Source organism: Thunnus albacares, chromosome 16 (assembly GCF_914725855.1).
Source record: "Thunnus albacares chromosome 16, fThuAlb1.1, whole genome shotgun sequence".
NCBI classification, from domain to species: Eukaryota; Metazoa; Chordata; class Actinopteri; order Scombriformes; family Scombridae; genus Thunnus; species Thunnus albacares.
This window is the reverse complement of record NC_058121.1, coordinates 2956887-2967775: the sequence shown is the minus strand read 5'-3', so window position 1 is coordinate 2967775 and position 10889 is coordinate 2956887. Positions and strand designations below refer to the sequence as shown.

The window sequence follows — 10889 nt, the reverse complement described above, 5'->3', positions numbered from 1 at the left end:
TAATTCAACAATCATTAGTAATACAGTTCTGTGCAGGACTCGACTGTGTATCAAGGGCAAAAAGGATTAGCTGCAATTTGCATAATAAACAGGCCAAACAAACAAACACAAAACAAAAAAAAGCAAAGGTAAATAAACCTTGAAGTGAGTCCTTGTCTGCCTCTGTCCATTTTTATGTATACAATTTATTAATCAATATTTGTGGGCCATAATTACAGCTGTTTTGCTTGTTGGGAGGTAATGGAGATTAATTAGTGACCTGCAACAAAAGCTGTATGTATGAAGGGATAATGAGCTCCGCTTTACGCTTTAATTTTTAAGCGATATGCCAAGTCATCTGAGAAAGTGGAAAATTAACTTTAGACTTTTAAATTATGTTTTTTTTTTGTTTGTCTTTGTTTGCTGTTTAAGACCCCCGGCGGTTCCATCTTCATGGTGAAAGTCTCTCAAGCAGCAGCGCAATAATGAATCAAGTCCTGCCGCGTGAATAGTCTGTCTCAGTGGGACTTTCCCTTACTTAAGGTGACCTTCCACACATAAAAAAAAAAAACACCATTTAATGTCTCTCCATCAGATGCAATATTTGGATCCAACATTAAAGGAAACACTGAATGAAAGCCTTTAACACTCTTCCGGAAACTTTTCAACTTGTTAATTAGTATTAGATCTTTGTATTTTCTTTTCTTTACGTTATCATTTTGTTTCTCCGTATTGTGATTCTACTGCTGCCACTTCTGTCTACTCTGTACACCCTTTGTCCCTTTTGTCTCATTAAAGGCTTTTTGAGGGAATTGCTTCTTAACCAAATCAAAAGTCTAAAGACAGAGGGCATCATATGATCGTGCAGACTGTAAAACATTAGCAACACATAGTAACACATAGCTGAGCACAAGCAGGCAGGATGAGTAGTGTTCTTTTTTCCCCAATATGTTTTTATCTCTATTTTATCTGGTAGTTTTACATTGTGTCTTTATATTGTCTTTTACTGTGAAGCACTTTGTGACATCTGTTCTAGAAAGATGCAAAAATATATACATTGTTACTTACTTACTGTCTCCTCACACACACACACACACACACACACACACACACACACACACACACACACTTACAAGTAGGGGCTCTCCAAGATGCCACTAAAATATATATTTTAAAGCAGCACACTTTAGCTGCAGCCCGGTGCTCTATAATCATGTATATACAACACTGTGCAGGTGATCAGTGTAAGTGTCGGGCAGATGACGTCCCACTTCAAAATAAAGGCTTTCTATTCTACATTTTTATTTGGCCACGAGCTGGCTGTTTATCTGTTGCACTGCATCAAATAAAGAACAACATTACAGGCATCGATGATAAGCAAGGTTGTAGAGACCATGAAATGTATTTCAGTTGATTTTTAATTGACATTTGAGTATATTTTTGTTGGTTTGTAGTGCTGTCAAATATGCGATTTTGTTAAGTTGTTACATCTTAACAAAACATACCCCATATTATGTTTTTTGTTGTTATAAATTTTACAATATTTTAAATTCAATAAAAATAATAATATGCTATTAAAAAAACAGCTTGTGCAGGGCTAGACAGTTTCCTAGTTTGCCTCTATAACACCTCCTCCTCCTCCTCAACACCCAACATGTGGGGCCAATATGTTGTTTAACACTCAGGCTGAAGTGAGTGAGTCACACATCTTTCATTAAAACAAAGCTCAATTCTAATTCATAATCTTTGATCCAGGAAGCAGTGAGCTCTGAAACTTTAAGTCTGTCAGTTAAAATAATAAAGCACCAAAAAATAAGAAACAGAAACAAGATTTACCACTAATTCCTCACTAATTCCTGCTGGAGATATTGGTGTAAAGTGTGTCTTTGGAGGATATAAATCTGATATAAAACTTTAAAGACTGTGGAGCTCGTTGTTTGTTTGTTTGTTTGTTTTTTTGAGGAGCTGTTTCAGTTCCTGGCACATACTGCTGTGGTGTGTGTGTGTGTGTGTGTGTGTGTGTGTGTGTGTGTGTGTGTGTGTTATGGAGACACCAACTGTGCTACAGCATCCCTTGCCCTTTTCCTGAAGAAAACCAAAAATATCTGCTCTAAAGTTGTGACAACATCTCCTCCGTCGTGCATTCCCTAAAACCCAGCCAGCTCCACGCGCCTACTGGCCCTCGGTTTGCATGACGTTTCCTCTTCTTGCTTACGATTGGACAAGCTCTCCGCCTGTCACTTTGACTGACATCACCGGAGCCATAGACTCCTCCCAGCGGCAGCAGACGCTATTTGAGTGGGGAACAGCGGATTGTTGTACATAGAGCCGGTTTAGTGTCGTCAATGGGAAGCACGCGAGACGGTGGCAAAGCGAGTTACGGTCTAGATTGAAACCCGCGGCTGCACCATGCTCTCCACGTCTATCTCGTGTCTGTGGATTACATTTTGCCTTCATGTATGCTGTTTTGTAGACAGCGTGGAAGCACAGAATGCGAAGGAAGGTAAGTTCTTAAAGTTTGGACTCTCTTCCATCCCATCGCGTTTACAGACATGCGCCAAAATAATATAGAGATGTGTCCAAATCCAGCAGTCAGCGTTATGGCTTTTTCTCTTCTTGCTTTTTTATTCCACGCGATTTTTTTTGAATAATTCCAAAAAAAAAGTGGATGTTTTATGAGCCCGGCGCAGTCAGATGAGGCCAGTGTGCGGGGATGACAGCGCTGTCGGCTCCCGGGCTGTAGCGATGAGCGACCTCTCGGTGTTTTTACGCACGGCAATTAAACGCTGTAGAGCACAGATTACGCAGAAGCTTAGTTTATATCACTTACTTCATCACCAGTGCGATATTGGCATAAGTAGCCTGCTCATTATAGATTAACAATCTATCTTGCCAAACAAGGTAATATCAGCGGATCGATCGTCCCAGCAGGCTCGCCTCGGTGGCAGAGAGTGAGCCCGACTATCTGGACGCAGTTTTCGGAAGGTTATTTCCTCCAAAGTGGCCTCGGCTCTAACAGTCCTGTTTAGTCTTGTATCTTGGAAGGAAGATGCCGCAGATTGACGCGGAGATGTAATCTATCTCAGACGCTCAAATTGGCGTGAATGAAGGCTATAAAACACCAAAAAAAGAGAGGATTTAAATAACTCAAAATGGCAAAAAAAAAATTGGCACTTTTAATTTATCGGATTCCGTTTAAATTAATGACATTATGTTATGCGTAAAAACAGAAAATCACACGATAGGTAATAATTTTCTCACCACCAAAACTACAGTGTAATAACCGTGCGCGGTGTGGATGTGAGGCTGATATGAATTGTAAATCCTCGGTGTTTATATGCGGGATTTCGTGTAACCTCCACATCAGTCTCCTGGTAGATAGAACCAGAGCATTTTTTTTTTCCTTTTGTTTTACGGCGGTGCGTCCTGACTTGCGTCCCCTCTTTCACGACGGAGCTGTCTGCTGACACTGAACACAATTAAAACAAGTTCTTTTTTTTAAAAATTTCAATTCGATGAAAACCGCCGCGTTTCGCCGCTTTGCGCTCTCGCACGTTTTTTCCAGAACATAAATCAGACTGCAATGACAAATCCTCTTCTCTGGTTAAAACTGAAAACAAGCCGCCCGGTTGGAAGGTTTCACTGTAGTTTTATGACCGCTTCCAACGGAAAATATTCCTCAGTTTAAACACATGTACTGTGTGTGTGCGTCGGGATGGAGGAAGACGCAGCTCGTTTGACCTTAACGCAACTCCAAAAAATGAGTTTTAACAAACTGGTGTGTAAAATAAACCATCGAGAAATAGATCCAACGCGCGTAAATCCTATGCGTAATGATTCCCATCCCGCTCTGACCCGTCTCTATTTCTAGAGTCTTTATTTCCTCTTTATATGTAACGTCAGTGTCTTCATTTGCGCCGCAAAAAGTTCCCCCCGCAGAACCGAGGACTTGTCTGCTGCAGCATACTATATATTCTTATTGCATGTTTTTGCTTTAGCTGCTGCTGGTAGAAATTAGGTCACGGCTACATGCTATAGATATAAATGTGTGGCCTATCAGTGATACCCAGCCCCGTGCCCCGGTGAGATTTAACCACCTGCCTCTCGGTTTCCTGTCACTAGTGATTCTGCTGGACTCCAAGGCACAGCAGACAGAACTGGAGTGGATCTCCTATCCTCCCAATGGGGTAAGTCTGCAGAATCTCTGCATCACTGGCACAGGAACTGACTCCATATCTCTTAAATATATGTTTTCCTGCTTTCTCTGATGTCCCACATCTGTGATAGGAATAATAATATCCAAAGGTGTTAAATATACATCAGTAGCCTATATTTCTCTGCTCACAGACGTCTTTACATAACACCAGATACAGAATGCAAGATGTTGTTTCTTCTACTAAACTCTCACGGCTTTTGACATTCAGAGCACAAAGGCCTTTAGCAAACCACTTCCAACTCGCTAGTCTGATTAAAAGCATGCAGGCTGTGAAACTTTTTAAATAAATAATGTGAGTAGAAGCAGATAAACTGAGCGCAATCATTCTTTAAAGATGTGCGTGTGATAAAACTGCAACTGCTGATCTCCCTTCATTCACTGCTTTTTATTGTACATAGAACCATCTAAAATAACTATATTTCATACACCTTTGTCATATTCATTGCACTGTAATCACTTCCAGTCGACGTTTGATTGCCAATCATTAGACGTCTTTATGGAGGTTTCAGTCTGATGGTTTTCACTTTTTAAATTGAACATGGTGGCGTTCCCTAATGGGCTGTGTTCATTTACAAATGTATGTCTTCTGTTTTTTCAGTGGGAAGAGATCAGCGGTTTGGATGAGAACTATACACCCATTCGCACATACCAGGTTTGCCAAGTCATGGAGCCCAATCAGAATAACTGGCTTCGGACTAACTGGATAGAGAAGGGCGATGCCCAGAGAATTTTTGTGGAACTGAAGTTCACCTTGAGGGATTGTAACAGTCTACCCGGTGTGGTGGGCACTTGCAAGGAGACGTTCAACTTGTATTACCAGGAAACTGATTCAGAAGTAGGCAGGAGCTTGCGGGAGAACCAGTACGTGAAAATTGACACGATCGCCGCAGATGAAAGCTTCACTCAGGGCGACCTGGGTGAAAGGAAGATGAAGCTGAATACCGAAGTGCGCATAATTGGCCCGCTGTCCAGGCGGGGCTTTTATCTGGCCTTCCAGGATGTAGGGGCATGTATCGCCCTGGTCTCTGTCAAAGTTTATTACAAGAAGTGCTGGTCTATCATCGAGAACCTGGCCACCTTCCCAGACACCGTAACGGGATCGGAGTTCTCCTCGCTGGTGGAGGTCGAGGGCATATGCGTGAACGACGCCGAGGAGGAGGCCGACAACTCTCCCAAGATGCACTGCAGCGCCGAAGGGGAATGGCTGGTGCCCATTGGGAAATGTATATGCAAAGCAGGATTTCATCAGAAAGGAGATGCGTGTGAACGTGAGTGCCTGTGTTTATTTTATTTTTTCATGATCACAGTGAAACATATTTTAAGTAGTAATTTAATTTACTCATCAGAATTCCCAGAGTTGTTTTCTTGTTGAACTAACTTTTAGAAATCAGTCAGGGGCGTCCTGGATTTCACAACAACAAAAGGTGTGCCAAGAAAAAAAAAAACCACAGGCAATAAACCGGGGAGTATTTGTGATTTGATTATGCAAAACAGGTAAATGACAATTTAGGCATCATTGGCTGAATAGTTGTGTTGGCAAATGGGATTAAAGCAGCTGATTTGACAGCAGTAAAGATGGATAAAATATTGAGGCCAGGCATCCGCAGTGTAATAACTGGAATCCGTGTTAATTGATTACAAGGCTTTTAATTTATAGCCACAATTCTGTTGACACTGGGATTAAATAATAACTGGAGTTTAGCTCCTCAGCTCAAACACTGCTCTCTTTCTCTACTGGCAGGGATCCAAGACAATCACTAGCAGAATACACAGGTCTAGAGGAAGTCCAGCCAGTCTTTCAGTATCTCTCTGCCCCGGCCGAATGACCCTGACAGAAAAGGAAAACAAATAGCTGGCGAACTGTGGCATTTAGGCCTCGGGATATTTATGAAGGAACCTAACAGGAAGGGCAAATACAGCCTCGGTGGAGCTCATTTTTTTGTTATGGTGCAGGATTGTGCCACCACAATTAACAATAACATGCTTTCTGTCACTCTAAATGCTCAGAGGATTATTTTCAGTGGCCACCTGACTTGAAAGATAAAAATCACTATGGATTAAGGGGGGTGGCTTAGGTCACAGAACTTAAGTGGCCTGCCTTGTCAGCCAAGCCTTTCTTTTTCTTTTTTTTTTTTTTTTTTTGCAAAGTGGGCAACCGCAATCTAAGCAGCTTATGAGAAGCAGCAGCCAGTAATAATTGAAGGGAATGCGTCTAAGAACAAATTAGTGTCCCTGGCAGACAAGCTTTTATGCCACGCTGTCATCCATTAGGGACCCCAATGAGGGAGGTGTGTTAATGAAATATATTAGGCCATGTAATTTAGAGCAACACAACCCACCTCAAGTTGTGCTATGTCTCTAATGTTAGTAGACTATCGCTGATTCAACCCCAAGGAGTTCCTTTTTATTGTTCTTGTTGTTTTAATATGCATAGATGGAAGATCCAGTTGTGCTCTTAGGTGGAAAGGAAGCCCATGATTTATTTCCACAGGGAGAGCGATGCAGCATAACAGCCAAAAGCTCTGGCTTGTCAAAGTAATTCTAAGCTACCTTTTCTTATTATGTCCTGGTGCACAGCCCTCAGTATCAGAAGACTGTTGCACCTCTCTATTAATTAATTGTTTATGTGTCACTTAAACAAATACCTGTGGATAGACGTGACAGTACAGTGAATACCCTACCCCTTAGGTTGTTTAAAACCTGAAGAAGAAGCCTCCTTAATGTGTATGTGGATCAAATTCCAGTCTTGACACTGCACCTTTATGAGCTTTATCTCCACTGAGGCATGAGAAGCCTTTGTATTAAGGGGTAGTTAATCTAAATAAAATGAGAATCACGGTGCACCATCAGCACTTCTTCCAGCGGCTCCACAGACATTAAATTGTCCATTCAGTAGTTTCCCCCAGAACAATCTAAAAGCTATTCAAAGTATTTCTATCAGCTGAACAGCAGAGCAATAAGTCCAAGTGGCTGTGACCGTTAAAAATGTGAGATCCTGGTTGTTGGATGTCGGACTTGTCTCGGTTGCTGTAAAAGTCTTTCAGCTGAGGGGACTTTCTCTAATGGTGCCTCATGGTGATTCTGCACCTTAACTATAAAGGGTTCAGTGTGCTTCAAATGAACTATTTTGTACAGTCTGTGGTTTGAACATCTCTAAAGGATAAAGTGTTTATACATGTTCCAAATTGGTTGACTTGAAAGCGGCGTGGGAAAAAAAATGCCGCCGAGACGTTAAGAATCGTACAAATTGGGATAACAGTGCACGCTTTCAAAAGCATTCTTGGTGTTGCACATATAAAGTAAAAAATAGTTGTGTGAGGAATGAAAAAAGACAGCTTTAGAGAAAAGCCAATGATTGCTTAAACTAGGTGTGCATGTTTTGGAATGTAACAAAAATTGTTGCAAATCCCCGAATTCCTGCATTGGAAAAAAGAGTTTAGACAGTCTGACAGGCGCATCATTTTATTATACTGAGGCCGTTAAAAGTGCTGGAGCCAGGAATTTAACATTTTTGACTAGCCACCAAAAAGGTGCAAATTCATTTAACCGTTCAAACATATTTTTTGTAGATGATCCAATGGAAAAACATTCAAATTGTCAGATGTAGCCTTCCAAAGTCTGACATGGAAAAGGTGTGGGGGGGGTTTCAGATGCCACTGAATGATCTGACAGTCGCTTATTTTGAAGCAATCTGGCTCTTTAAGACAGTCCTCAGCTGGCCTATTTTAGTATCTGCAGTGTGCTATGATTATGACATGGCTGCTGAGTAAAATATTCAGGCACAGGGTGGGTGCAGGTGGAGTAAGTGAGTTGAGCTGTCAGTCATGTCATTTGAGGAGCCCCCTGTGTGGATGCAAAGGCCTCCTCCGAAACGTGTTGTGATCCACTCATTCATCACCGTCAACGAAGAGGGACCCCTTGTCTTTTCACTCCAACCCCCCCCCCCCCGCCCCCTTTCCCCTGTCTCTCTTTAACTCTTTGTGTGGCAATCTGTGGCAGTAAATGTCACTCTTCTTCTCCGCCCGCTGCGTTCAGTGGTCTCAGTGTAATGGGTGTTGAAAAAGGCCAGTTGAAGTGTCCCCGCAGCCTGCGCGGGGTTCATTTTGCGAAGTGCGTGTTGTGAAAATAGCGCCCATTCATTCGCTGGTCCTGTTTAGCACTGGCTTCTGGTTGCAATGGAGCCACAGAGTCATTTGGACAGAGAGAGGGCCCTTGTGGGAGGACATTGGCGCCTTTGTTCCGCTCAATCCCGGGAATGTATGTTGTCCGATTTTGACACATCACATCATTGTGGTACTAAGTAACCAGTGCCTGAGAAATGATTAACTGTTGACCCTCACCCAAAAAAGGGAGAGGTCTCTATCTGGTGGAAAACAGATAAAACAGGCTGTATCTCACTGCTATCGGTGCATGCTAACAAGAGAATTAATGAGAGGATACAGCATCCTGTAGACGCTGGCACCATCCATCTTGACTGTCAGAGAGTTGGACAGAAGTTAGTTGGAGACTGATTGATGACTGGGCCCCTGAGGGAAGAGACTGAGCAGTCGGGGTCTGACCACGACAACTAGCGTGTATGGAAGCCACCAGGCAGCCTGGGCAGGCCAGGCCCAGCTCCAGGCCTGTACAAAAAGCTGCACTTAGCATTTCAAATGAAGCCAGGAAGCCAAGAGTCAGGAGGTCCTCATACATCTTGACGCTCCACTGATTGATAAGGTGTGAATTTAATACACCAAATGGCTGTCTTTTACAACTGCTCCAGAGCTTAATTATGCAAATGACAGGTGTGCTTGGAATCCACAGGAGCACCAAATGGACCTAAATCACTCAAGATTGAAATAAATTGGTGATGGATGGGAGCTCGTCCTGTCACTGCCAGTGTCTGCTTCCTGTGAATAGTATCATTCTTCTACAGCCCAGGGCTTTTCCTCCTTGTTGTCCCGGCCTGGCAGGTAGCAGTCAGACTCACAGATGTGGTATTCTCTGCTCATGATGGTACTACCAATACGTACAATGGCAGTTTCCAAAAATTGGTCACTCAGGGGAGGACTTTGAGACATGAGACACAAAAAACCTAAAATGATTAGTGGTGAACCAATTAATTAATTAAACATTGAAGTCATTCATCGAGTAAAATGCCAAACATTCGCTGATTCCAGCTCCTCAAATATGACAATTTGTTTCCTTTCTCTGCTTTATACCCTTGTGAATGGAATGTTTTTGGGTTTTGGACATTAAATCAGACAAAACCGGCAGTTCAAAGGCATCATCCTGAGCTGTGGGAACGCATGATTGGCATGTTTCACTATTTGCCAATTATTTTTCTAAGCATTTAGAGTGAGCTGAAAGTGACGTTTTAAAATGTCTTCTTCAGTCCAAACCCCAGAGATATTCACTTTACCATCCAAGTGAAAAGTTAAAACCAGTGATTATTTGCCATCTGTGCCTAAAAAAAATACTAAAACAACGAATCGATTGTCAAGATTTACTTTTCTGTCAATCGTTTAATTTGATAATCAAATCATTTTTTAAGATCATGGGATTACTTATTTCTAATTTGTATGTTCCGTGCAGCCCAAGAGTTACTCAACTCTATGGTCAACCATTGTCATTCACTTTCTTTCTTCACCCACTGTTGCCTGCATTGTCTCTACTTCAGTTACTGGAGGATTTCCAATGTCGCCCCAGAAAAGAAGGTTGTGCTCAATATGCTGTATGAAGGTGGACAAAACAATAGATTGCATAGTAAGTTTCTGCAGGAAAGGAGACAATGGTACAAAAAAGGCCAAGGAAAAGGGTGTTACGTTTCAGTTGACGTGATGCTACTACGAACATATTCTGGTCATGTAGACTTGTGTTCATGACAGGACGATATTACCGCATCTAATTCCTTCTCATTAGACACAGCGACTTCTTCAGAGGATGAAAAGAAAGCAGAATGTTTGAAATTGTGATTTGGCAAGCTATGATAAAGAGTATTTATTTTCCACATCCAGTGCCCCCTTTTTAAATATAAACTTCCAAATGAGAAGTAAAAGCAAGAATAAGTCGTTTCCCGGGATATGAGGACATCTTGCTAGAGCCGGTGCCAGCAGTGCTTTCTGTGGGATCCGGCTGCACTGTCAACACGTCAAATTAAGTACAAATGCCTCATTTTGCATACTGGGAGGCTCATTCACATAGTTGTTTGGCTTGGTAAATATTTATCTCCAAGTTATATTCATATGAAGCGCTCTAATTCATACGCCCAGGCAAATGCAAAGAAACAAAAACCTTGTCATGACTAATTATTTGCTCCAACTGGTTTTCAGGTTTATTGATATCACATTAAGGCTGGATCTAAAACGCACTATCTAAGCACAGAGAACTGAGCTTTAAGAGGGACAAGAGGCTGCCAGCGTCTGGTCACTGGTAATAGGTTTGTCTCTCACCTCTGCTGATAAGCTACAGCAACTGATTGCATACATGAATATCAAGTAGCTGATGGAAAAGCTCAATCCACTCAGCTGTTGTAGGCGCACAAACCTTGTTAAGAAAACACTTTGAGAAGCATCAGAAACAATCTTATCGTTACTTTCCTTCAAATTAGTAACCTTAAGGTTCTTTACACTTAACCCGTTGAACCCCTGTGATGTTTTCACTCCCTTTATTTGCAGGCGTATTACATATATATCATTATATAGTCATATATCAT

The 10889-nt window shown here is 41.9% G+C and overlaps 1 protein-coding gene across 8 annotated transcripts in view; it reads left to right on the top strand.

Moving 5' to 3' along the window:
• Window positions 1–2048: 2048 nt before the first annotated feature.
• Window positions 2049–10889, top strand: part of epha7 (eph receptor A7) — a 90814-nt gene continuing 81973 nt past the window's right edge. For 2 of the 8 annotated variants that reach the window (XM_044376765.1, XM_044376766.1), the window contains exons 1-3: window positions 2093–2482; window positions 4102–4166; window positions 4794–5463. In XM_044376765.1, the coding sequence (XP_044232700.1) occupies window positions 2389–2482; window positions 4102–4166; window positions 4794–5463 (829 nt within the window). In that variant the 5' untranslated portion in view covers window positions 2093–2388. Of the gene's footprint in view, window positions 2483–4101; window positions 4167–4793; window positions 5464–10889 lie in introns of all 8 variants that reach the window. The other 6 variants (XM_044376769.1, XM_044376763.1, XM_044376762.1 and 3 more) reach the window with 6 other exon arrangements.